The 26,461-nt window shown below is 39.4% G+C and overlaps 1 protein-coding gene across 7 annotated transcripts in view; it reads right to left on the reverse strand.

Moving 5' to 3' along the window:
- Window positions 1-26,461, reverse strand: part of LOC129636728 (hepatitis A virus cellular receptor 1-like) — a 45,084-nt gene extending 18,623 nt beyond the window's left edge. For 2 of the 7 annotated variants that reach the window (XM_055560367.1, XM_055560334.1), the window contains exons 1-5: window positions 26,376-26,461; window positions 10,131-10,185; window positions 7,497-7,829; window positions 4,094-4,630; window positions 2,966-3,061 (exon numbers count right to left, since the gene is read on the reverse strand). In XM_055560367.1, coding sequence (XP_055416342.1) covers window positions 2,966-3,061; window positions 4,094-4,630; window positions 7,497-7,829; window positions 10,131-10,173 — 1,009 coding nt within the window. In that variant the 5' untranslated portion in view covers window positions 10,174-10,185; window positions 26,376-26,461. Of the gene's footprint in view, window positions 1-2,965; window positions 3,062-4,093; window positions 4,631-7,496; window positions 7,830-10,130; window positions 10,187-10,310; window positions 10,359-10,426; window positions 10,506-10,595; window positions 10,723-16,460; window positions 16,522-26,375 lie in introns of those variants that run through there. The other 5 variants (XM_055560347.1, XM_055560341.1, XM_055560352.1 and 2 more) reach the window with 5 other exon arrangements.

Genomic DNA, 26,461 nt, shown 5'->3' on the forward strand with positions numbered 1-26,461 from the left:
TGGAAACAGTGTCAGACTTTATTTTTCTGGGCTCCAAAATCGCTGCAGATGGTGACCACAGCCACGAAATTAAAAGACGCTTACTTCTTGGAAGGAAAGTTATGACCAACCTAGATAGCATATTCAAAAGCAGAGACATTACTTCTCCAACAAAAGTTCGTCTAGTCCAGGCTATGGTTTTTCCTGTGGTCATGTATGGATGTGAGAGTTGGACTGTGAAGAAGGCTGAGTGCCGAAGAATTGATGCTTTTGAACTGTGGTGTTGGAGAAGACTCTTGAGAGTCTCTTGGACTGCAAGAAGATCCAACGAGTCCATTCTGAAGGAGATCAGCCCTGGGACTTCTTTGGAAAGAATGACGCTAAAGCTGAAACTCCAGTACTTTGACCACCTCATGCGAAGAGTTGAGTCATTGGAAAAGACTCTGATGCTGGGAGGGATTGGGGGCAGGAGGAGAAGGGGATGACAGAGGATGAGATGGCTGGATGGCATCACTGACTGGATGGACGTGAGTCTGAGTGAACTCTGGGAGTTGGTGATGGACAGGGAGGCCAGGTGTGCTTCTATTCATGTGGTTGCAAAGAGTCGGACATGAATGAGCAACTGATCTGGTCTGATTATACACAAGCACTTTACATCCTAATACGAAATTTTCTTAATCTGAAATTTTAGATGAGGTGCTGAAATGGTTGAAGTTTCCAACTCTACTAAAGGACAAGAACCTCAGCTCATAACCACCGCACACCCTATGTTCCCATCCAATGTAAATTCTGCAGGTCTCAGAGATTCCCGTACTACTGACAGAGCTATAAAACCATCATGTTCTAATAGTAGTGAAAATGAACGAACCATATACCCCTAAATTTTCACAGTTTACATTACTATATCTACAATTTAAACATTCCGACACTACTTCTTCAAGAGACAAAGACAGTGTCTACAGTCTAGTCTCTGTATGATTTATGTTATAACCTTAAATCCTTTAACTACAGAATGAGTGATGTTGTAAAAAAATAGCATTGACTTGAGTCAGATGAAACTTGACTTCAGTGCTGACATGTCATTTACCAATGTGACCTCAACCATTGTCCTTTACATGCACATTACATATATATGAATGTAAATGTATGTATTTATATTTGTAGCCGGGGTAACCTTGAACTACAAGCTCTTGATAGCACCCGTCTCATAAAGTTATCACATTAGATGATGCATGTAAGGTGCTTAACACTATATTAAACAAATATCAGGTGTCACAATTATGTTGCTATATAATAATAGGAGCAAAGGGGAAGGGACACCATGCAATGGATTTTCCAAATATCATGTCCTTCATTCCTTACAAACATGTAGTGAGGAATGAAACAACTTGCCCATGGGCGTGCAACTTGAAACTGCTGTTGGCGGGGAGTTGAATTGGAAGCTGTTTGTCTCCAAAGTAGAACTAAATGTCCTCCTCAGTCTGGCAATGGCAAGAAATAAACCTGCCTTGAAAGAATTAAATGAGATAATGCACAACAATTTGCTGGCACATGCATCTGAAAAGGTAGGTGCAAGCTCTATGAAAACCAAAATTCCTCCTGGACTAACATTCTTTGCTTTGTGAGGCTTTAACCCACTTATGTGTGACTCGGGCACTGTGAGCATTTGGCTGAAGGGCCTCAGAGATGCTGCCAAGACGGCAGCAGTCACAGAAGTCGTGGGGACACAGCTGCTGCAATGTCTGTTCCATGCTGCCAAGTCTACTTGGCCAGGTTTCAGTGACATATTCTAGAGAACAATTTCCCATTTTCTACTTTGTTCTTCCTCTTAGCCTAAAAGTGTGGGGTGCAGTTGCCCCAACTGCTCTTACCTGTATTTTTATCTGCTTTCTCTTTGTTTCTGTGCCAAGAAACACTTCACACCAAGGATTCCACTTTCAAAACCAAATATCACTATTAGCTAATTTCAAGTAAATTGGTCCCTCTCTGAGTCCTGCTGCATGTCCATTTTCAATTAAGAGTTTTCTTGAATAATTGGCAAAGTAGGCCACCCTGTGTGTCTCCTATAGTAACTCCTGAGAATGATGAATCATAGGCACAAGTCTTACAAAATCTTACAAATCTGACCTTGTTTGGATGCTTTACAGGAACATGGACAAATATGCCAGCTCTGCATTACAAAGGGGTTCACACGTGGCACTCTCCAAATATATTACCATGGGTAACAGAGTTAGCTCAGAAAGATGACAATTCAATATCATCTTTCTCCATTATAGGAACAACAAACTAATCTTACATCTCAAAAGAATATGAACTTTCCAAAACTAGGGATTACTGGAAGACTTTTGGAGTGGAATAGCACAATCCTAGTGGGACCTGCCTCTTTGGCTCTGGTATCCATGTCCTCAACCCAACTCAAAGTGTCCATGTGAAATGAAAGCTCGACAAGGCAGCAGGGGAGCCTCCTGGCTATATGTAGTATCTGGGGCTTAGAGGAAGCATAAACAGGCAACCAGTTCATTCTGGACCAGTTTGTATTTAATTGTTTTAAGGCTCTGTCCAGGGAAGTATGCCTAGAAATAAGTTTAAAGACAAGGCTGATTCATTTCATTTAGAAAAATGTGGATATGTATGTGGATGATCCCAAATCATATAAGCTGCCTGCGTCACTCAAATGTATGTATTTCTGGACATTCCAAGTAACATTCATACTTGCCCTCTATCACTTACCTTGTAACTGTGTCCCCAGATCTTTATCTCATATAACGCTATAAGAATAAGTATTATTTCCTCCATTTTCCAAAGGATAAAAACAGATTCAAAGAGGGTAATAAGACATTTGTTCAAGTTTCATAGCTGAATGGAATAGCCATTGTTGGCATTCAAGTCATGCTTGTCTTATTTCAGAATACGTGCTCTGAAAAATGTGCTAATATTTATCAAAATGTGAATGCTCCCAGGTGTTCGGGAAAGAAACTGAAGTTACCTGTTGAACAAGAGTGCCATGGTGAGCTGGTTATCTTTCTTTCATACAGGGTAGTAGGCTGGCTTTCTGCTGTCTGACTTGGAGAAGATAAAGAAGCTATAGGAATGACAAGAACAGAAAAGTAGTGTTCAATTAGTGGAGGAAAATTTACATCCCCAGCAGAAAGACCAAACAAAACTAAATCAGAAATTACCCTTTGACTCTTTCTTAGAAATGTATTAATATATGTCCTTGAGGTATTACCCTGCTATGAAGGCATTTCATTATCATGAATAAATCTGATCTAGATAATGATCTCAGAGCTTAACAACAGAATTATTTCACTTTTTACACTTCTTTTGTTGTTCAGTTGCTAGGTTGTGTCCGACTCTTTGCAACCCCATGACCGCAGCATGCCATGCTTCCTGTCCTTCTCTGTCTCCTGGAGTTTGCTCAAACTCATGTCCATTGAGTCAGCAATACTGTCTACCCATCTCATTCGCTGCCACCCTCTTCTCCTTTTGCCTTCAATCTTTCCCAGCAGCAGGGTCTTTTCCAATGAGTCAGCTGTTTGCATAAGGTGGCCAAAGCATTGGAGCTTCAGCTTTAGCATCAGTCCTGGGGTTGTCATAAGAATTAAGGGGCTTAATACTTATAAAGCAGTTAGCATGTTTCCTGACACAGGAAACAGAGTAAGCATTAACTTCACTGAAATCTTATCCTCAAGTGTAACCTTCAAAATGGATTAAATGATCTCTATTCAGAGCTCCTTGTAAGACAGAATCTCATTCATTTAGCCCTGTTCTGGCACCCTTATTTTTTCCTCATAATTCTATGTTAAACAGGGCTGAATGGACCATCCTTCTTAGATGTCCATGACCAGTGGTCTGGCTTTTTTTTTTTTTTTTTGCTCTTCATGATTCCTTTGAGAATCTAGTAAAAACCATAGGTCCCTCTCACTCTGAAAATGCTTAACGATACAAAAGATGAATATAAGAGGGTACAAGTTATTCACAGATTCTGTGAAACCAGGTTTGGAAACCTGTTAAGAATCCCTACCCTAGATTGTCCATATGCCTTAACACAGTGCCCTGGATGGTGCGTATCCTGACTTTAAAAACTTTTGCACTTAGAAATACTTTTGCTTACCTGGCTGGAGGTCCTTTGTGGGTGCTGGCATTGGAAGAGCAGAAGTAGAGGACCTCACTGTCACTGGAGCAGTGGTGACTGTCATGGTTGGAGTAGTGGTGTTGATTGTTGTTGGCACAGCAGTGGTGGTGGCTGTTGGAGCAGTGGTGACCATTGTGGTTGGAATAGTGGTGGTGGTGGTTGTTGGAGTTGTGGTGGGTGTTGTTTTGGGGGTAGTAGTGGTGGTTGTTATAATAGTGGTAGTCGTTGTTGGAGTAGTAGTAATGGTTGTCTTTCTAGTAGTGGTGGTTATTCGTGGAGTAGTGGTGGTGGTGGTAGTGGTTCTTAGAGTAGTGGTGGTAGTTGTCTTTCTTGTAGTGGTTGTTCTTGGAGTAGTGGTGGTAGTTGTCCTTCTTGTAGTGGTTGTTCTTGGAGTAGTGGTGGTAGTTGTCCTTCTTGTAGTGGTGGTTGTTCTTGGAGTAGTGGTAGTGGTTATAGGAGTAGTGCTGGTAGGTGTTGTTGTAGTAGTAGTGGTGGTCGTTGTAGTTGTAGGTGGAGCTAGAAATCAACATGAAAGCAGGGATTCATCAAGCAGCAGGAAACAAGAGACTCATGTTGGGCCTGTGCACCAACACAACCAAGGAGACTGTCCCCAGGCAGAACTCAGCACTTATCTCCCATGAACTCCAAGTTCTTGTCATGGGTCAACTAGAATCTGTGACTGAGGAGGGAGTGAAGACATGGTCACAACAAGGCAACAGCGGCATTTAAAGGATAATATTTCAGGATGTTGCTATTCAAAAATGACACATGGGATTTGCGTTGAAGCAGTTTGTAAAGACTAGTCATACATATCAGATTTACATATCTTCATAAGCATCTGTGAAGGAGGGAAAAGTGTCTAGAGCCTGAAGCTGTCTTTGTCCTCAGCTTGTTCCACTAATGTGTCTTGCTCAGGACTAAATATTTCCTAAGAAACTAGGACACTAAGGCTAGGAAAAGCTGCTGAGGAAGAGCGCTAAGAGAAGTTGAAAGTAAGCTCTTTCTGTGAAAATTGCAAGAAAAAAGTAAAGTATTGGGTTGGAGGCAGAGAGTCACTTTGGCTCAGTTATGAACCCATTTCCCACTGGACACAGCAGTGACTTTGCAAATATTCATCTATTAAAGAATTTGTAAGCACTATAAATAACCCCTATTAATTTCTTTCTTCCTCCAGACCAATCATATAATTTCACAACTCCAAAAATAATCTCTTCTCCACACACAGCCTCCTGCCACATGTGTATAGCACCAGCATCTTTTGGCTTTCTTAAATTGCCTCCTAGATGTTTTCCCAGAGTCAGCTATTTTCTGCATCACAATTGACCTGATTTTACTTGCCTTCATCAAATAAGCTAAGTGTCTTTGATGAAGTTAGGAAAAGTTATGAAATTGAAATATCAAGTTCATTTAAACTAAAAAAGAGACCTCACTTATAAAGGCTCTGAATATTGGCTTCCGTTTTCATTAGAAACTTTAGTGGGAGAATACTTACTATGAAAGAGCACCAGAAACCAGGAAATCCTTTAGAAACTGCTCCTTTCACCAAGTGGTAAAAAAAATTAAAATGTCTACATCAAGATAGAAAAACATAAACTTCCCAGACTTTTGGATTTCACAAAATTCTTAAAAGCCAAAAGTGAACAATTATTGAGATGAAAATGTTCTCATATTGCAATAAGGTGATTTTAATTATTTTTTTCTCTTTTTTTGTTATAATTGTTCTATTTTATTATTAGCTTTCCTTAATCTCATACTGTGCCTAATTTCTAAGTTAAAATTTATAGTTCGTATATAAGCAAAGAGGCATACATGACTGAGTGACTGAACTGACAAGCACAGGAAAAAACATGCACAGGGTTTGGTACTCTGTGCAGTTTCAGCTATCCACTGGAGGAGACATTCTTGGAATCAACCCCCCTGGAAATAAAAGCAAAAATAAACAAATGGGACCTAATTAAAATTGAAAGCTTCTGCACTACAAAGGAAACTATAAGCAAGGTGAAAAGACAGCCTTCAGAATGGGAGAAAATAATAGCAAATGAAGCAACTGACAAAGAATTAATCTCAAAAATATACAAGCAACTCCCGCAGCTCAATTCCAGGAAAATAAACGACCCAATCAAAAAATGGGCCAAAGAAGTAAACAGACATTTCTCCAAAGAAGACATACAGATGGCTAACAACACATGAAAAGATGCTCAACATCACTCATTATCAGAGAAATGCAAATCAAAACCACAATGAGGTACCATTTCACACCAGTCAGAATGGCTGCTATCCAAAAGTCTACAAGCAATAAATGCTGGAGAGGGTGTGGAGAAAAGGGAACCCTCTTCCACTGTTGGTGGGAATGCAAACTAGTACAGTCACTATGGAGGACAGTGTGGAGATTCCTTAAAAAACTACAAATAGAACTACCATATGACCCAGCAATCCCACTGCTGGGCATACACACTGAGGAAACCAGAATTGAAAGAGACACGTGTACCCCAATATTCATTGCAGCACTGGTTATAACAGCCAGGACATGGAAGCAACCTAGATGTCCACCAGCAGTCAAATGGATAAGAAAGCGATTTTAACTTTTAAACAAGCAATTTAGTGATATGATGTGAGTGAAAGTGAAAGTCACTCAGTTGTGTGCAACTCTTTGAGACGCCATGGACTATAGAGTTCATGGGATTCTCCAGGCCATAATACTGATCCGGGTAGCCATTCCCTTCTTTAGGGGATCTTCCCAACTCAGGGATTGAACCCAGGTCTGCCACATTGTAGGCTGATTCTTTACCAGCTGAGCCATGATATGGTGTGAATTGTGCTTCAAAAAATCCAAGGGTAGAGGGAAGGGATGAAACTATCTAGACTCTTTCAATGTATATGCTACAAAATTGAGTTGACAGTTGTCTAAACCAAATGATACATCTATTTGACAAAACCTTATGTTATCTGTTTTATATGTGTGAAACTCTTTATGAGTCTTAAAATGTTAAGAAAGAACATTTGAAAATTCTCCAAAGAAATTACCTCAGAGAAAAGGTCAGATTTTCAAGAAGAAGAAATTCAGCTCCATAAAAATGCTCACTATAACTCAGTGTGGAACAGTGAATGCTTTTTCATGAACCAACTCGTGTTCCTGAAGCACTGCTTCAGGAGACAGTTTGCTGACTAGGAAGATCCTCTAGCCTACGGTCTTGAATCAAGGCTAGTCTTAGCACTTCACTCTACACAAATACAAGATATTCAGTTGAAGAGTTATTAGAAAACAAGATCATAGGAAACGTTTCTTTCCCTACTAAAGGAAAAGAAAGTTCATATCAAACAGAAAACTCTTATCTCTGGGAACCCACAGGAAGTGATCTAAGAAGTATGAAGATAAGCTCACCTGGATTGATCCTCAACTCTAGGGTGGTTTTTATGTCATTGAACCACCCTCTCACCTCAATTCGGCAACAATACAAGCCACTGTCAGACACGGCAGCATTGTTTATGGTCAAAGACACATCCCTTCCACGAATATTGCCATTTAGCTGATAACGTCCATCCCTCCGATAGGTGACTCTGTATCCATCAGTCCAGATGATGTTAGTTCCACAGTTCAACCAAGGACATGCCCCTCGGCCCCAACACATGCTTGTGACTTCTCCATTATAGTAGCAGGGTAGAGTGACACTCTGACCCGCTACTCCAGTCACTCGATGGTAAGAGGTTACACCATCTGTAAATAAAGAGAAACCAGAGCATGAGGTCTCAAAATTTTAACTTTAATTTTATTTTCATTTTGTTCTTTATATAGTTTGTGCTGTTTGAAATTATCTAACTGTATCTTGAGTTTGTAAATTTAATATATGCATTTTTCCTGTAAACATATTCTTTAGCAGTATTATTATTAACCAGATATATTTGAGGATGAAACATCAGATAAATGCCTTTCTGTATTCAGGATTACTTCCTAATAGGACAGGTTTATGAGAGAAAGTATCAGGATAAAGGGCATAAATATGTTCAGTCTTTTGGTGAATATGATTCAAATTCCTCTCCAAAAGGTTTGAAACAAATGACACTCCAGCAATGCATCAGTGTGTGTGCATTTTATCCTGTGTTTGACAGGTATCTGCTTACTAAATGTTAATACATACAGGTGGCTTTTCCTCTCCCCTAGATTCAGTCACTGTCTCAGTTGAAATCTGATTTTAAAACAGAGTTGCATTTAAAATTTTTGATTTTCAATTATATTGCAATTTTTTAAATGGCTATGCAAAAAATTTCACCTCATAAATCTTCTCTAAGTTAAGGAAAAAACAGCTAATACCCTACTTACAGCATCATTGGCAAGAAGGCAGAGGCTAATAAACTCTTTAGAAATCAGTTTTTAGAAAAAAGGGTTTTTAATACTCTCAGAAGGAACTGAGGCTTATAATGGGCTTTGTTGTTTTTGTTTAGTTGCTTAGTTGTATTGGACTCTTTGCCACCCCATGGACTGTAGTCCACCAGACTCCTCTGTTCATGGAATTTCCCAGGCAAGAATACTGGAGTGGTTTGCCATTTCCTTCTCCAGGGGATCTTCCCGACTCTGGGATCAAACCCATGTCTCCTGCGTTGGTAGGTGGATTCTTTACCACTGAGCCACCTGGGAAGCCCATCATGGGATTTAGGATTGATTAAAAAAAATTCAAGCAGGGATCCCTTCTTGTGAGTTGATGACTGTCCTGCAATGGAGCACTGTCCAGTTAGCCAGGTGAAACCAAAAAATTGGATAATATTCAATCAAATATTAAACTTTACCTCTTAAAAACAAACAGGCAGGAAAACTGTCTCCTGCAGCAGTGGTTTAAAAAAACGTATTGCCAAATGAAGTCTGAGTGGTCCTTAAAAAAATCTGAGATTCAACAGCCAGTCATAATTAGAACTTGGCTGTAAATCTGGGAAATGCTGTGGGAATAAAACACTCATTGTTATATAAAATAAGTCTAGTTTTTATTACCAAAATTCTGATTATATTTAATTTTGCTTAATATCATTTTTAAATTATAAAGGTAATTTATGCTGATTATAGAAATTTGTTACAGAATATAATTTAAAAATATACTTTTCCTCATATTCCTACCTCTAGAGATTTTTTTTAAATTTAGGATAATGTCTATTCCTAAAAATTTCCCCCATCTCATAGAATGTTAAAATATGAGATAAATTAAATTATGCTAAGCTAAGTCACTTCAGTCGTGTCCGACTCTGTCCAACCCCATAGACGGCAGCCCACCAGGGTCCCCCATCCCTGGGATTCTCCAGGCAAGAACACTGGAGTGGGTTACCATTTCCTTCTCCAATGCATGAAAGTGAAAAGTGAAAGTGAAGTCGCTCAGTCGTGTCCGACCCTAAGCGACCCCATGGACTGCAGCCTTTCAGGCTTCTCTATCCATGGGATTCTCCAGGCAAGAGTACTGGAGTGGAGTGCCATTGCCTTCTCCATTATTTTGTTTATTAAAAATTAAATTTTTTGATTATTGATTAAAAAAAATTTTTTAGCCACTTGGCACCACATGTGGGATCTTAGTTCCCCAACCAGGGATAGAACTCATTCTTCCTGCATTGGAAACACAAAGTTTTAACCACTGGTAAACCAGGGAAGTTAAAATACCTTCTTTTGAAAAGAAACAGTTACACATGGTTAAAAAAAATCAAAAAGTACAAAATGGTACAATAAAGGACTTGTCTCCTTCCCACCCATCCCCATTGCTTCTTCCCACCTCGTCCACAGTTACTCTTTCTTACATACACTTGAGTAGTTCATGTATACACAACCATCTACCAACTATTTTTTTTAATTTAAACACAAAAGGCAGCATAAGCTGTACTGTACTGCAGCATGCCTTATTCACCTACCCATAGATTTTTTAATTCTTAGAACTTGAGCTTGATCCCATTACCTTCGACAAAGCACCCTCCACCATTCCCACTTACCCCCTACACACCCCCTACATCCTTGGGGTTCCAAAGCACAATCCACCTATTCACTTACCTGGCAGGAGTAGGAGGCCCAGGATGGCTACCCAAGGATGCATGATGCTATTGGCCTGAAGGAAAGAGAAAGCAGACTGCTTGATATGACCCTCAATCAGATGGTATCAGAACAAATCTTAATTCTCAGATTGCAACTTCTCCTTTCACTCTTACAGGGTGAATCACATAAGCCTGCATGCAGGAAGCAGGAGCACACTTGCAAATGCTTCTGCTGTCTGTCTGCTCCAGGTGACTGAGAGCTCTGCCCCTTCCAACAGACAGGCAAAGCTGTCCTCTGAAACAGTGCCTACTTACCCAGCTCCTTTCCTACACCTAGAGTCCAAACTGACTCTAGGTGCTGACAGAGGAGATGAGGGAGCAAACACGAAGGAAATGAGAGGAAGGCTTAGCAGGGAACGCCAGAGCAAAGACCAGATTTCCCATGGCAAAGATACACTTATCCTTAGCCTTGACGATGAGTCACCTGGATTTCTGGTGAGAGGAGGGTACTTCTTCCTTTGTGGTCACAATGGCTAGTTCCCAGCCTTAGTCAGATTATCAAATGTCCACTGAGCTAAGAACTGAGAGTTGTGAGTTTCACTTATGGCTCAGGAGACTGCCTCTCAGATAGCTCTGAGTAACCACGCCCAAGAGGGGTGGAGAGATAAGCTTATATATGATTTTGGAGAAGTATAATCAAACATCTCAGTAGAAGGTCCCCACTAGGTACAAGAAACAAATAGCTCAATTAATGCCTTTAGCATTTTTCTAAGTACAGAAGATGAAACTTGGATTCATAAAATTTTCTCCTGTAAACGTCTATCTGAAGGCTGTTTTACCAGTTTTCCCAGAGCACAGAGTACTTCATTTTGGATCACTGCACTGAATTCCTTTCAGGGTATATTGAGTATCAGTGACTACAATGGCTAGTGACTTAATTCTTACAGAACCAGATGGCTAGGGACATTCTTTAGCTGGCAGTGCCCCCTCATGGTTATAAATTCAATCATGATTTAGGAGGCAGTTCATGATCACTTTATCTCATAGTGCAGTTCAGTTCAGTTCAGTCACTCAGTCGTGTCCGACTCTGCAACCCCATGAACTGTAGCACGCCAGGCCTCCCTGTCCATCACCAACTCCCAGAGTTCACTCAAACTCACATCCATCGAGTCAGTGATGCCATCCAGCCATCTCATCCTCCGTCATCCCCTTTCCCTCCTGCCCCCAATCCCTCCTATCATCAGAGTCTTTTCCAATGACTCAAATCTTCGCATGAGGTGACCAAAGTACTGGAGTTTCAGCTTCAGCATCATTCTGTCCAAAGAACACCCAGGGCTGATCTCCGTCAAAATGGACTCATTGGGTCTCCTTGCAGTCCAAGGGACTCTCAAGAGTCTTCTCCAACACCACAGTTCAAAAGCATCAATTCTTTGGCACTCAGCTTTCTTCACAGTCCAACTCTCACACCCATACATGACCACTGGAAAAACCATAACCTTGACTAGACGGACCTTTGTTGGCAAAGTAATGTCTCTGCTTTTGAATATGCTATCTAGGTTGGTCATAACTTATATCTTTTTCTCAGTCAGGCCAGTATTTTGATGATTTTCAGTGTGCTCTTACTGGACTAGGCACTGCTAATAGTAGCCAAAAGTCTTTGGACCACATGTCTTTCAAATCTGTTTTGGTCCAAGCAAAATACCCTGTGTTGCTTCTTCCCATATTTAGAGCTACACTATTAGAGTCTTGAGTTCATAAATAAATATATACATGTATAGCTCTTAAATAAATATATATGTTCAAGTTGCCTAGTCATCATTTTTATCAGAGGCTTAGTCACACATTTAGTAATGCAAGAAATCACAATCTTGTAAAATAGGCCAAATACAAGAACATAGCTGCTGTTGCTACTGCTGCTAAGTCGCTTTAGTGGGGTCCAACTCTGTGCGACCCCATAGATGTCAGCCCACCAGGCTCTCCTGCCCCTGGGATTCTCCAGGCAAGAACACTGGAGTGGGTTGCCATTTCCTTCTGCAATGCATGTAAGTGAAAAAGTGAAAGTGAAGTCTCTCAGTCGTGTCTGACTCTTAGTGACCCCATGGACTGAAGCCCACCAGACTCTTCTATCCATGGGATTTTCCAGGCAAGAGTACTGGATTGGGGTGCCATTGCCTTCTCTGAGTAATATAGCTAGTAGCATTAATAGGGTCATAAGTAAACATTTAGGCCAAGAGTTTCAATTAGTTGTGATCCAGTATATTACCAGCTCATCTGACTCAATCTGTCCTGTACAATCACTATCTTAAAGGTAATGAAATACTTGTATTGTTCACAAGGCATCCAGCCTAATTCCCTAGTGTTATTAGGCTGATAATCCTTAATTTAACTGTTCCCAATTTGGGAGCTTTTAAACTTAAATGATTTAAATAATCTGGTGGGAGTCATATAAATCCACCCTATAACTGAAGGAGGATCCCTCCTAATAATCAGGAAGTTATATTTGCTAACTGAAGTTTAGTTTGTTATTTTTGAGCTTGAGTAAAATTAAAAGAAAATTCATATTATAGAAAAAGCACTATGACTGGCCAAGTGAGGGAGTCCAATCTAGTAATATCAATATCTCCTCAAACAGAATTATTGCTTTTTTCTGGAATAAATTTCCTAAGAGTCATCCAATTAGACCTGTGGAGAGGAGAAATCCACCAAGGTAACCCAGAAGTACTAGATGTAGGTAACTGATCATAAGCCTAACAATTAGATTAATTTTTAAACTCTGTGTAAGACTTACACCATGACAAAAAAAAACAAACATGGATTTATGAAAAAGTCTAATAAATTATCAAAAATAATTATAATATATAATTACATCCATATTTATATAATTATATAATATGATATTATTATCTAATGTTATTATTATGCTGAAAGTACTGTAACTAATCACACAGGTCAGATTGGAAATCTAGGGATAGCTGTCCACTTCTGATATTGTCTTCTCTTTGTCTTGATGGGAGTGTAGTTTCTCCTCTGTTTGAACTTTGTTTTAAGGTGAGTCTAAGTGCCACCGTGAAATTAAAAGACGCTTACTAAGGTCCATCTAGTCAGGGCAATGGTTTTTCCAGTGGTCATGTATGGATGTGAGAGTTGGACTGTGAAGAAGGCTGAGCACTGAAGAATTGATGCTTTTGAACTGTGGTGTTGGAGAAGACTCTTGAGAGTCCCTTGGACTGCAAAGAGATCCAACCAGTCCATTCTAAAGGAAATCAGTCCTGGGTGTTCTTTGGAAGGAATGATGCTAAAGCTGAAACTCCAGTACTTTGGCCACCTCATGCGAAGAGTTGACTCATTGGAAAAGACTCTGACATTGGGAGGGATTGGGGGCAGGAGGAGAAGGGGATGACAGAGGATGAGATGGCTGGATGGAATCACCTACTCCATGGACGTGAGTTTGGGTGAACTCTTGGAGTTGGTGTTGGACAGGGGGGCCTGGCGTGCTGCAATTTATGGGGTTGCAAAGAGACACGACTGAGCAACTGAACTGAACTGAACTGAAGGGCTCCATTGAAAGAACTCTTTCTAAGTGGAAAATACAAATCCAAAAGTCAATTTCTTTCGTTTGTTCTGTGCATGAGCTAATCAAGCATGTCTGACAAGTGTCCTTTCATGTAGGTTGGAGACAGTCCTTAAATGATGCCTTTTCAAAAATGCATAATCTTCTGGTTAGAGGTCATGGGGCATCTGATATTCTTCCAAAGATAGATTACAGTGATAAGCTTCAGAGACAAACATAGAGTGTCCTTTTAATAATTCAATTAAACTTTACAATAATGTAACCTAACAACAGGGGCCTATCTCAGAAGTGAGTCTTGGGCAGTAAATATACACCTAAATTAACAGTACTAGAATTTAATATCCATATATGTAATTTTTCTCTCTAAAATTCTGTGACTTCTATCAAATATAATCAAATTAAGAGTAATTTGTTTGCAAAAATAAGTCTGCTTTCAGTAAACTTGGCCTGATTACTTATATAAGTGTAATTGATTATACAATCCTTTTAAAAATTGGTTTAGGTGGAACTTTTTATAAAGAATCTCAGATTGAATATTTAAAAGGCTTCTTTCTCACGGTGAGAAAAGTCATCCCAAGGGCATGCCATCAGATCCCACGTGTGATACCTAAAGATCTGAATTAATTTCTCTCTTTTCAGAGTTCCAAAGTGTCTTCAGATTCCTGCAACTGTCAGGAGGTAGACTTTCTTATTTACTTGATAAGAAGTCTGCTAGCAGCCTAAGGGTTTACAGTTTTGGAGGGATCAGGTAGAAAGAAAAGATACATGTTTCAGTTTTGCTTACAAAGGTATCACAACAAAATTGCTGTAAGTTATAATTAGTTTAAGGGGAAAGGTTGCCTTATATCTGGAAAACAGATTAAAAAGCAATAATATTTCAGACCAGAAAAACCATGAAATCTATAACCATATTCATCAGTTCACTCAGTCCTACATAACTAATTCTTGATCTTTTGCTAACAGTTTTATAAAGTTTTTAAAAGCCTGCTGCTGCTGCTAAGTCGCTTCAGTCGTGTCCGACTCTGTGCGACCCCACAGACGGCAGCTCACCAGGGTCCCCCGTCCCTGGGATTCTCCAAGCAAGAACACTGGAGTGGGTTGCCATTTCCTTCTCCAGTGCATAAAAGTGAAAAGTGAAAGTGAAGTTGCTCAGTCGTGTCCGACTCCTGTCCCACTTGTCAAAAATTCTTTCTGTGAATTTTCTTGAACATTAAGCATTTTTGCAAAGGCATCAGGATCAAACAATAACTGTTTATGAACAACAAAGATTTTTAAAGACATGGTTAAAGATCCAATTGTGATGCAATTGACAAAGAAACTTCTTTACTGCTGTGACAGAACAATTTAAGATAATAATCAGAATAAAGTCTGATAACATTTTACTATGACATATCAGAGTCTTAGGAATTCCAATAATTTCTAGAGTATCTAAAACATTTCCCCTAACAATATAGCATAAGGATGTTTATCACCATCCCTTTGAAATGCTTCTCATGCAGTTTAACATAGGATATAAGCCCAGTTAGTTTAAAATTTTTATCTTTGATAAAGAGAGAAAATAATTCCCTTAGGTGTTTCAGGACCTTTTGGAAAAGTTCAAAGTAAGCTAAAGGTCAAATGAACTTCAAGTAGAATTTGATCTCTGGCAAATTTACCAAAAATATCCAAAGGCTTTAAAAAAACACTTGGTCAGGTAGCCTTACAAGTCACTGTGAAACAATACTTATACTTACACCCAAGAAACAATAAAATATTACAAGGGCAAATACAGAAAGTTATAAAAAATTACTTAAAATACAAAGAAAATTCACAATCTGTTACAAAAATCAGATCAATATTCTTAAGAAAACTCTCCCCTCTTAATACAGAGAAACAAAATTCAGGTTTTGTACTATTTTATCTTTAATATTGAAATTCATTTGCCCAATTAAATTAATTCTAACCTTAGTTCTGCCCAAACATAGAATCCTTTCTAAAGTTTCTTTTTTCCTCTCAAACCTACAGTTTTCTATACTTATAATAATCTGTCTCTTCCTTCCTAATTAGAAATAACTAGCATCAGAACAAAATTATTTTCTTTTTCCTTAATAAAATGCATTTTTATTTCTTATATCTCCTTCTTGTGAAGTCGTTCAGTCGTGTCTGACTCTTTGCAACCCCATGGACTGTAACCTACCAGGCTCCTCCGTCCATGGAATTTTCCAGGCAAGAGTACTGGAGTGCGTTGCCATTTCCTTCTCCAGGGGATCTTCCCAACCCAGGGATTGAACCCAGGTCTCCTGTATTGCAAGCATATGCTTTACTATCTGAGCCACCAGGGAAGCCCCTCTTCTTCTTACATGCATACAAAGATGTTTTTCATATTAACTTTATAGGCTAATTACTTAGAATTATCAATTTTTAAAAAATATTTATTTGACAGCATTGTGTCTTCATTGGGGCATGCAGGATCTTTAGTTGCAGCATGTAAACTTTTAGTTGAGGCACATGGGGTCTAGTTCCCTGACCAGGGATCAAACCCAGGCCCCTGCATTGAAACCACAGAGTCTTAATCACTGAACCACCAGAGAAGTCCTGAATTATCAACTTTCAAAAACCTTAATCTCTAGTGAAAACTGAGAAGCAAACAACTACATACTGTCTTTTACATTAGCATCCCATAGATTGACAAATTGAAATACTATTTATAAAAACTCAACATGAAAAAACTAAGATCGTTCAAAATTAGGAAAGGAGTACATCAAGGCTGTATATTGTCACCCTGCTTATTTAACTTACATGCGGAGTACATCATGTGAAATGCTGGTCTGGATGAAGCATAAGCTGGAATCAAGATTGCCTGGAAAAATATCAATAACCTCAAATTTGCAGATGACAACACCTTTATGGCAGAAAGTGAAGAGAAACTAATGAGTCTCTTGATGAAAGTGAAAGACGAGAGTGAAAAAGCTGGCTTAAAACTCAGTGTTCAAAAAATGAAGATCATGGCATCCAGTCCAACCACTTCATGGCAAATAGTTGGGGAAACAATGGAAACAGTGACAGACTTTATTTACTTAGGCTCCAAAATCACTGCAGATGTGACTGCAGCCATAAAATTATAAGACACTTGTTCCTTGGAAGAAAAGCTCTAACCAACCTAGACAGCATATTAAAAAAGAGACATTACTTTGCCAACAAAGGTCCATCTAGTCAAAGCTATGGATGGTTTTTCCAGTAGTCACGTATGAATGTGAGAGTTGGGCCATAAAGAAAGTTGAGCACCGAAGAATTGATGCTTTTGAACTGTAGTGTTGGAGAAGACACTTGAGAGTCCCTTGAGCTTCAAGGAGATCCAACCAGTCCATCCTAAAGGAATGAATATTCAGTCCTGAATATTCAATCAAAGAACTCATGCTGAAGCTGAATCTCCAATACTTTGGCCACCTGATGTAAAGAACTGACTCAATAGAAAAGACTGATGATGGGAAAGATTGAGGACTGGAGGAGAAGGGGACAACAGAGGATGAGATGTTTGGATGGCATCATAGAATCGATGGACACACATTTGAGCAAGCTTTGGGAATTGCTGATGGACAGGGAAGCCTGGTGTGCTGCAGTCTGTGGGGTTACAAAGAGTCAGACACAATGAGAGACTGAACCAAAGATTGTGGCATCCAGTCCCATCACTTTATGGCAAATAGAAGGGGGCAAAGTGGAAGCAGTGATAGATTTTCTTTTCTTGAGTATCAAAATCATTGTGGACGGTGACTGCAGCCATGAAATTAAAAGACACTTGCTCTTTGGAAGAAAAGCTATGACCAAACTAGACAGTGTATTAAAAAGCAGAGACATCCCTTTGCTGCCAAAGGTCCATATAGTCAAAGCTGTGGTTTTCCCAGTAGTCCTGTGAGAGTTGGACCATAAAGAAGGCTGAAGACTGAAGAACTGATGCTTTCAAATTGTGGTGCTGGAGAAGACTCTGGAGAGTCCCCTGGACTGCAGGAAGATCAAACTAGTCAAACCTAAAGGAAATCGACCCTGAATATTCATTGAAGGACTGATGCTGAAGCTGAATCTCCAATACTTTGGCCACCTGGTGCGAAGAGCTGACTCATTGGAAAGATCCTGATGCTGGGTAAGATTGAAGACAAAAGGAGAAGAAGGCAGCAGAGGATGAGATGGTTAGATAGCATCGCCACTCAATGTACATGACTTTTAGCAAACTCCAGGAGATAGTGAAGGACAGGGAAGCATGGTGTCCTGAAGTCATAGGGTCGCAAAGAGTTGGACTAGACTTAGTGATTAAACAGCATAATTTCTAAAATGCGTGTGCTTTCTTAGAGAAAATGTCGCAATGTGGCACCAAATGTATTTATTAATAGTCCTGAATCTTTAGGTTCTCTGCAAAATGATATCTATGTTCAGTAATTAATGTTTCAGCTACCTTGTTTTATTTGGAAGGGAACTTGATATTTAATAAACTTTCATCATTCAACTTAATGTAGGAAAATCCTAAAGTTTCAAGTTACCAAATATTTAGAGAGACTAGTTATAAGTAGACATTGCCAAAACATGATTATATCTAAAGAGTTTACCTAAAACCTCTTATCTCTTTTACATTTAACAGCTTGATATTTTATAAAAAATTTCATCATGCCAAGTTATTTTTCTTGCTGACAAGAAGATCTTATTGTAGTAAATCTAGGTATAATAAAAGTATTACATTTAATGTTGATAGACCTAAAAACATGTCTATATTAATTAAGCCAACAAATTTTTACTTTTACTTCAAATATTAATTTAATACTGAATATTCCTTAGTTCACATGAACCTAAAATTCATTTGGGTTAATTTCTTTTATATTTCTGAGAATCTATGTAAGTATTTAATTTTCTGTAAGTCAAGTAAATAGAGTTCATTTAAAAGTTAATTTTGGTAATGTTCGCCAGAGGTAGACATATCATATCTATAAGGCTCACACAGACATATAGACAGATACAACCAGAGATTTCATAGCTTCATTTTTAAAACTTAGTCATGAATCAGGTATTACAATACACTAGTATTTTAAATAACAGTTGGAATAAGTTGTTTACTTCCTTGAATTTAAAAAAGATTTCTCCTTTTTTTTTCTTAGTCCCTAGACCATCTAGATACTAGTTCCTGAGAGCACTGGTAAAGTCTTCACGTCTCAAGGCACCAGGAGAGAAACGCAAACTTCTCCTAGGAGGAACACGTCCAACTTCCCACCTAATCATCCAATCCAGATTTCTCCAGTCTCTTTCAACCAACCTCCCAGTGTCTTCCAACTTCAGGGAGGTGGGGGAGAGGGGAGCAGTTATCAATTATACACTGCCAAGTAAAACTCAGGATCATCAGTCAATAATCAGGAGACATGAGAACCAAGAAAAGTCTACTCAAATTCATCTGGACTCATCGAGAATGAAGACAGACACAAGAGACCCTGCTGGTCTTTGAAGTACCAAGGGCTCTTGATCCTCATAAAGTTCAAGCAAAGGAAAGTCTGGTCTGTGTCTCTTCATGGTCCCCAAAACGGTCAACTGAAATAATAATGCACAATGTACCTGTGAGTTTCTGTTTTATTTGGAGACTGAGTACAAGGAGATGGCCTCTCAGAGAACTCTGAGGAACTGCTCCAAAGAGGTGGGGTGGAGGGATGGGATGTCGGCATGTCTGTGATATTGAAACTGTGCAGTCAGGGCACACAGTAAAAGGTTGCTAGTCACAGGGAAGAGACATTTCAGTTAACTGACTTTAGTGCTTTTCTAAGGATGGGAAGATGAAAGAATTTTGGATTCATAAAATTTTCTCTCAAAAATATCATCTGAAGGGCTATTCTTCCAGTTTTCCCAGAGCACAGAATGCCTCATTCCTGATATCTGCCCTGAACTCCTTTCAGGGTGGTTGAAAGTCAGCTACTACTGTGGCTACAGATTCAATCTTAGTAGAGCCAAGTGGGGAGCAACATTCTTTAGAAGCCACAAGAATTCAGCAAAAATGCAAATAATTATGCCTACCCATTCATTCTACAGGATGTCTCAGGCCACATCTTATTGAGTGATATCAGGAGAATGTTTCAGGAAGCAGAGTCTGGACTAGACAGGTTCAGATCACAGCTCTGTTACTTGATTTCCTCATTTGGAGAATAGCACTGAAAATACTTGCTCTATCTCTATTTTATAAAAGTTCATAAGAACTTTTATTATGAGAAACAAGGCTGTGGGAGCCCGTGTCTGGGGGTGCTTCAGTCTGAAGGAGGCCTTGGATGGAGGAGGCCCAAGTCTTAGAGCTTCCTTGACCTACTTGAACACAAGCTCCCTCCTGTTGCTGGGCCTTCACACATGCTGTGCCCTGAACTACTTGCTAAAAATCAACTCTTCCATAAAACCAAGAGGTGATTATATGTCTTAATAGTCCTCCTAGGGGTTGCAAAAAGTTGGACACAACTGAACAACTAAGCACAGCACAGCTTTATGATGCTATGCACATGAATTTAAGTGGACAACAAGAGGTGTTCTACCAAGGAATAGCATATTTCTGGAAACCTGCTTTCCTCTTTTCCACTGCCTCTATACTCTTGGAGGGGACACTATTGACCCCACTTCAATCAGCACCAAGGGTTAGGGGGAAGAAATGCCTCATACAAAAGTAGGCCTTGCCTTATTTATTTGGGAGACACGGCCAAAGCCCAGTATATCAGTGATAAAAATGTTCTAATTTAATTCAATTCTAACACTGTTATTAATAATATATTGACAGTAACAGGGCACGATTCAATGCATCAAGGATGAAAAATATTCAGAATTGTGCAATCAGGTAGAGACAGAGATAAATAAGCAACTAATAAAATTGGGCAGAATGATAAAACTGATAAACATAATTGGACTACATCACTACTTGACTTACAACCCTCCTATGGTTCTTATAGGGGGAAAAAAAAGTCTAACTCCTTACTCAGATTTACAAAGCCCTAGAAAGTGTTCTAGTTTCATTCTTTTACAAGTGGTTGACCAGTTTTCCCAGCACCACTTGTTAAAGAGATTGTCTATTAAAGACATTGTATATTCTTGCCTCCTTTGTCAAAGAAAAGGTGTCCATATGTGCATGGATTTATCTCTGGGCTTTCTATTTTATTCCATTGATCTATATTTCTGTCTTTGTGCCAGTACCATACTGTCTTGATAACTGTGGCTTTGTAGTAGAGCCTGAAGTCAGGTAGGTTGATTCCTCCAGTTCCATTTTTCTTTCTCAAGATTGCTTTGGCTATTCGAGGTTTTTTGCATTTCCATACAAATTGTGAAATTATTTGTTCTAGCTCTGGGAAGAATACCGTTGGTAGCTTGATAGGGATTGCATTGAATCTATAGATTGCTTTGGGTAGGATACTCATTTTCACTATATTGGATCTTCCAATCCATGAACATGGTATATTTCTCCATCTATTAGTGTCCTCTTTGACTTCTTTCACCAATGTTTTATAGTTTTCTATATATAGGTCTTTAGTTTCTTTAGGTAGATATATTCCTAAGTATTTTATTCTTTTCGTTGCAATGGTGAATGGAATTGTTTCCTTAATTTCTCTACTTTCTCATTATTAGTGTATAGGAATGCAAGAGATTTCTGTGTGTTGATTTTATATCCTGCAACTTTACTATAGTCATTGATTAGTTCTAGTAATTTTCTAGTGGAGTCTATGTAGGGTTTTCTATGTAGAGGATCATCTCATTTGCAAACAGTGAGAGTTTTACTTCTTCTTTTCCAATTTGGATTCCTTTTATTTCTTTTTCTGCTCTGATTGCTGTGGCCAAAACTTCCAAAACTATGTTGAATAGTAACGGTGAAAGTGGGCACGCTTGTCTTGTTCCTGACTTTAGGGGAAATGCTTTCAATTTTTCACCATTGAGCATATGTTTGCTGTGGATTTGTCATATATAGCTTTTATTATGTTGAGGTATGTTCCTTCTATTCCTGCTTTCTGGAGAGTTTTTTTTTTTTTATCATAAATGGATGTTGAATATTGTCAAAGGCTTTCTCTGCATCTATTGAGATAATCATATGGTTTTATTTTTCAATTTGTTAATGTGGTGTATTACATTGATTGATTTGTGGATATTGAAGAATCCTTGCATCCCTGGGGTAAAGCCCACTTGGTCATGATGTATGATCTTTTTAATATGTTGTTGGATTCTGTTTGCTAGAATTTTGTTAAGGATTTTTGCATCTATGTTCATCAGTGATATTGGCCTGTAGTTTTCTTTTTTTGTGGGATCTTTGTCAGGTTTTGGTATTAGGGTGATGGTGGCCTCATAGAATGAGTTTGGAAGTTTACCTTCCTCTGCAATTTTCTGGAAGAGTTTGAGTAGGATAGGTGTTAGCTCTTCTCTAAATTTTTGGTAGAATTCAGCTGAATGGCTGTGATCCAAAAGTCTACAAGCAATAAATGCTGGAGAGGGTGTGGAGAAAAGGGAACCCTCTTACACTGTTGGTGGGAATGCAAACTAGTACAGCCACTATGGAGAACAGTGTGGAGATTCCTTAAAAAACTGGAAATGGAACTGCCTTGTGACCCAGCAATCCCACTGCTGGGCATACACACTGAGGAAATCAGAATTTAAAGAGACACATGTACCCCAATGTTCATCACAGCGCTGTTTATAATAGCCAGGACATGGAAGCAACCTAGATGTCCATCAGCAGATGAATGGATAAGAAAGCAGTGGTACGTATACACAATGGAGTATTACTCAGCCATTGAAAAGAATACATTTGAATCAGTTCTAATGAGGTGGATGAAACTGGAGCCTATTTTACAGAGTGAAGTAAGCCAGAAAGAAAAACACCAATACAGTATAGTAACAGATATATATGGAATTTAGAAAGATGGTAACAATAACCCTGTATATGAGACAGCAAAAGAGACACTGATGTATAGAACAGTCTTTTGGACTCTGAGGGAGAGGGCGAGGGTGGGGTGATTTGGGAGAATGGCATTGAAACATGTATATCATATATGAAATGAGTCGCTAGTCCAGGTTCGATGCACGATACTTGATGCTTGGGGCTGGTGCACTGGGATGACTCAGAGGGATGGTACAGGGAGGGAGGAGGGAGGAGGGTTCAAGATGGGGAACATGTGTATACCTGTGGCGGATTCATGTTGATATATGGCAAAACCAATACAATATTGTAAAGTTAAAAAATAAAATTAAAAAAAAAAAAAAACAAAGCCCTAGCCCCCACCAATCTCTCAGATTTCTTTTACCACTCTCTCCTTGCCCACAGGGCTCCAACAAATGGACTTCCTTCAAATGTATCCCTGCTTTAGGACCTTTTCACTACAGGTGCTTCAGCCTAGATCCCTATTCTTTCACCCCATCATTTTCAAATTTCTTCTATTCATTCTGATCCCTTAAATCTCACCTTCTCAGACACTCTCCTGGTCCTTCAATCTAAAGTAGCCAACCAGTCACTGCCTTTTTTTCAGTTCTCTGCATTTATTTACCTTGTTTCCTATGATGTATTTGTGTGTGAGAGAGAGAGAGAAAGAGAAATCCACCTCTCCTCCCTCTTTTACAGTAATATCCAATAGAACTTTCTGTGATGCTGGAGCTCTATGGGTGTTGTGCAAACATTTGTAATATGCCATTACAATCAAAGAATTATTTTTTTTTTCCATTTAACTTAATTTATATATGTTTAAATAGCCAAACATGGCTACTGTGTTGGATGGCACTCAACATAGACTATAAATAAACCCCTTTCAAGGTAGGCCTCCCCCTTTCATTCTCTATCCCTGAAAACTTGTTAGGGATTCGATGGGTATTGACTGAATAAAGTATGAAAGCACAAAGGCACAGAGAGACACTGTTCATTGACTGAGGGCCTGGGATTTTGGACTGGGGGGAAGTCTCTTCAAAATGTGACATATGAGCTTCACAACTGGAGAATGGGAAATAGGCAAAGGGTGTTTTAAGTGGGAGAAATGATGAGTAAGAGCCAAAACAGGGACATAGAACCAAGGCTCTATGATGTGCAGTAAGTGTACGATTCCATAGGACTGAATTTTCAGGCAAGCTGTCGCCCATGGGAGCCCCCACTATGTCCTCAAGGCTCCCACATAGCACAATGGATTTTTTCAGTTTGAGCTATTCGACAGTTGCTACTCTAGAATCAACTTTGTGACCCCTTGAAGATTCATCCCAGTTGAGAGATAAAGTTCAGGCAGCAAACATGACTTTCCAGCTGCTTACTCCACAGGAAATGAAGCCCCAGTGCAGGCACAGAGAATGAGAGAATCAGGCTCACCTTTGAGAAGGAATGCAGGGGCCACTATGTGAGAAGCGTGAGGACCTGTCAGGAAGCTACTGCAATATTTCTGTCTGGGGGTGCTTCAGTCTGAAGAAGGCCTTGGTTGGAGGAGGCCCAAGTCTTAGAGCTTCCTCGACCTACTTAAACACAAGCTCGCTCCTGTTGCTGGGCCTTCACACATGCTGTGCCTTGAACTACTTGCTGAAAATCAACCCTTCCATAAAACCAAGAGGTATGATTATATGTCTTTAACAGAAGAGAGGATGGAGAGCAGCTCAGGCCCTGGTTGTTTCAACACAGGACCAGCAGGACTTCTTGCAAGAGTGTGGAGTAACAGCCTAAAGATGACTCCAAGAAATGTGGCCTGAGGAACTGGAAAGACTGGAGGTGCCACCAACTGAGACAGGGGTAGCTGTGTGTAACAGTTTGGGAGGAAATATTGTGGACTTCAGACACGTTGAGTTTCAGATTTCTCAGACACCCAAGTGAAACCTTTTCCGGAGAGGTGATCTGCACTGAAAATACTTATTTCAGAGACATCAGGATAGAAATGGGATTTTAAAGCCATGAACCAGAGTTGATGCTCAGGGAATGTCCTTGGTTCATAGACTAGGCCCTGGGGCCTTGTGCAAAAGTAGGAGGTTGAAGAAGCACCATCACACACATAGAAACAAGCCAATGAAGCAGGAGGAAAGGTAAAAAGTAAATGGGATCCTACTGCAGCCAAGTGAAGCAAATGCATTAGCAAAGAGGCAATGATCATGAATCAAATGCCACAAAGGCAAGGAATGAGATTTGCCTGTAGGACAGAGCAACCTGGAGATCATTAATGACCTTAATAAAACAGTTTCAGTAAAGAATAGTTGAATGACTGTTCACTTTCCCAATCTATGTTACATCTCAAGAAAAGGGTTTACAAGGAAAGGGAAAATCAAAAGAGAATTAAAAATTGAAGTCAGGGAACTCTTTCAAGGAATTTTGTGACAAAAAATAAAAGGAAGGGGGAGTTTGGAAATAGGGTTAAGAGACAGATGATAAAAATAACAGCATGCTTGTATGATCTGGGGATGACTGAGTGGAAGAATTGATTTGGGCAAGGAAAAAATGCATGGAGCAATAGAGGGACAGAATTCACTGTCCAATTAGGGGATTCTACTGAGACATGACTGGGGATAGCACATCTTCGAGAGCAAATGGACGAGGGACTCAAACATGACCATTTGGAAGTGCTGAGGTGCCACTGGAAACCAAGGGGTCATGAAAGCAAAGCCCAGGAGGCCAATGCTCTCCAGCTATCTGCAACTGCCAACTATGAGGAAGAAGCCACATCAGAGGATAGCTATTTTTTAAATCTTCTCCAGTATTTAAATAATCCCATCAATTATCCTCCCCATCTTAAAGCATTCAGGCATTTCCTAAGACCAAAGTTGAAAGTATAAAATCTGCCCAAAAGAGACTTCCCAAGATAGCCACACCCTTCCTTCTATCCCAAGCCTAACAAAAGTCCAAGCCAAAACTTGTACTTGCTAATCTTTGCAAGATCAATTTCTAACACATAAAAGAATACTATCAAACCTGTAAAAGTCAGAAGCAAATATCAGGCTCCTCCTTTACATTTTACAAATATTTTAACTTTATAAACCACAGACATTGATGAACAAAATTGTTCACATAGATACACATACTCCTATTCCCATTTCCTTGATACTATATAACACCCGTCTAACAGATAAGGAGAGACTCACCAAAGGGATGTATTGACTCTAAGTCACACAGCTTTTGTTTGTTTGTTCCACTTGCTTGCCTTGTGGGATTTCATCTCCCAATCACAGATCAAATCCATGCCCCCCACAGTGGAAGCTCTGAGTCCTATCACTGAACTGTCATGGAATTTCCCACACAGCTTTCAAGTGAGCCTCAATGAGTATTTCTTCCTCCAAAGGTACCACACAATTCTGCTCAGGTTTCTTTTCCCCTCTCTCTTCCTCACTGATGTTGCCCAGGAAAAGCTTAAAAAATTCCAATGTGTAAGTCCATGATTCTAATTAAATGAGGATTCCTCTCTCTAGACATACAAATACATTTTATATGAGTGACACAATTTCTATTGGTCCATTCATCATTGTATTAAGATTCCATATTTTACTGAGAAAGTTCAAGCAGCAATGTTCCAGTTTTCTCTTCAGCATAAGAAAAGATTGTATTTACAGGTGGATGTAAGTACATCCATCGATGTACTTGGATTCAATCTGTGAAAGGGAAATCCCACAAGCCATGCAGGGGGACCAAAATAAACAAACAAAAGCTGTGTGACATAGAAACAATACATCCCTTTGCTGAGCTGAAGAGAAGTACAGTGCTTTCCAGAGGATTGTACTTACAGCTGAGTCAGGAGGTAGTTTTCCAGCTTCTCTGGTGGTCTGTCACTGATTCTCTCTCTTCTGTTTATGGATAAAGATGGAATTCT

The sequence above is a fragment of the Bubalus kerabau genome, chromosome 1 (genome assembly GCF_029407905.1).
Source record: "Bubalus kerabau isolate K-KA32 ecotype Philippines breed swamp buffalo chromosome 1, PCC_UOA_SB_1v2, whole genome shotgun sequence".
NCBI classification, from domain to species: domain Eukaryota; kingdom Metazoa; phylum Chordata; class Mammalia; order Artiodactyla; family Bovidae; genus Bubalus; species Bubalus kerabau.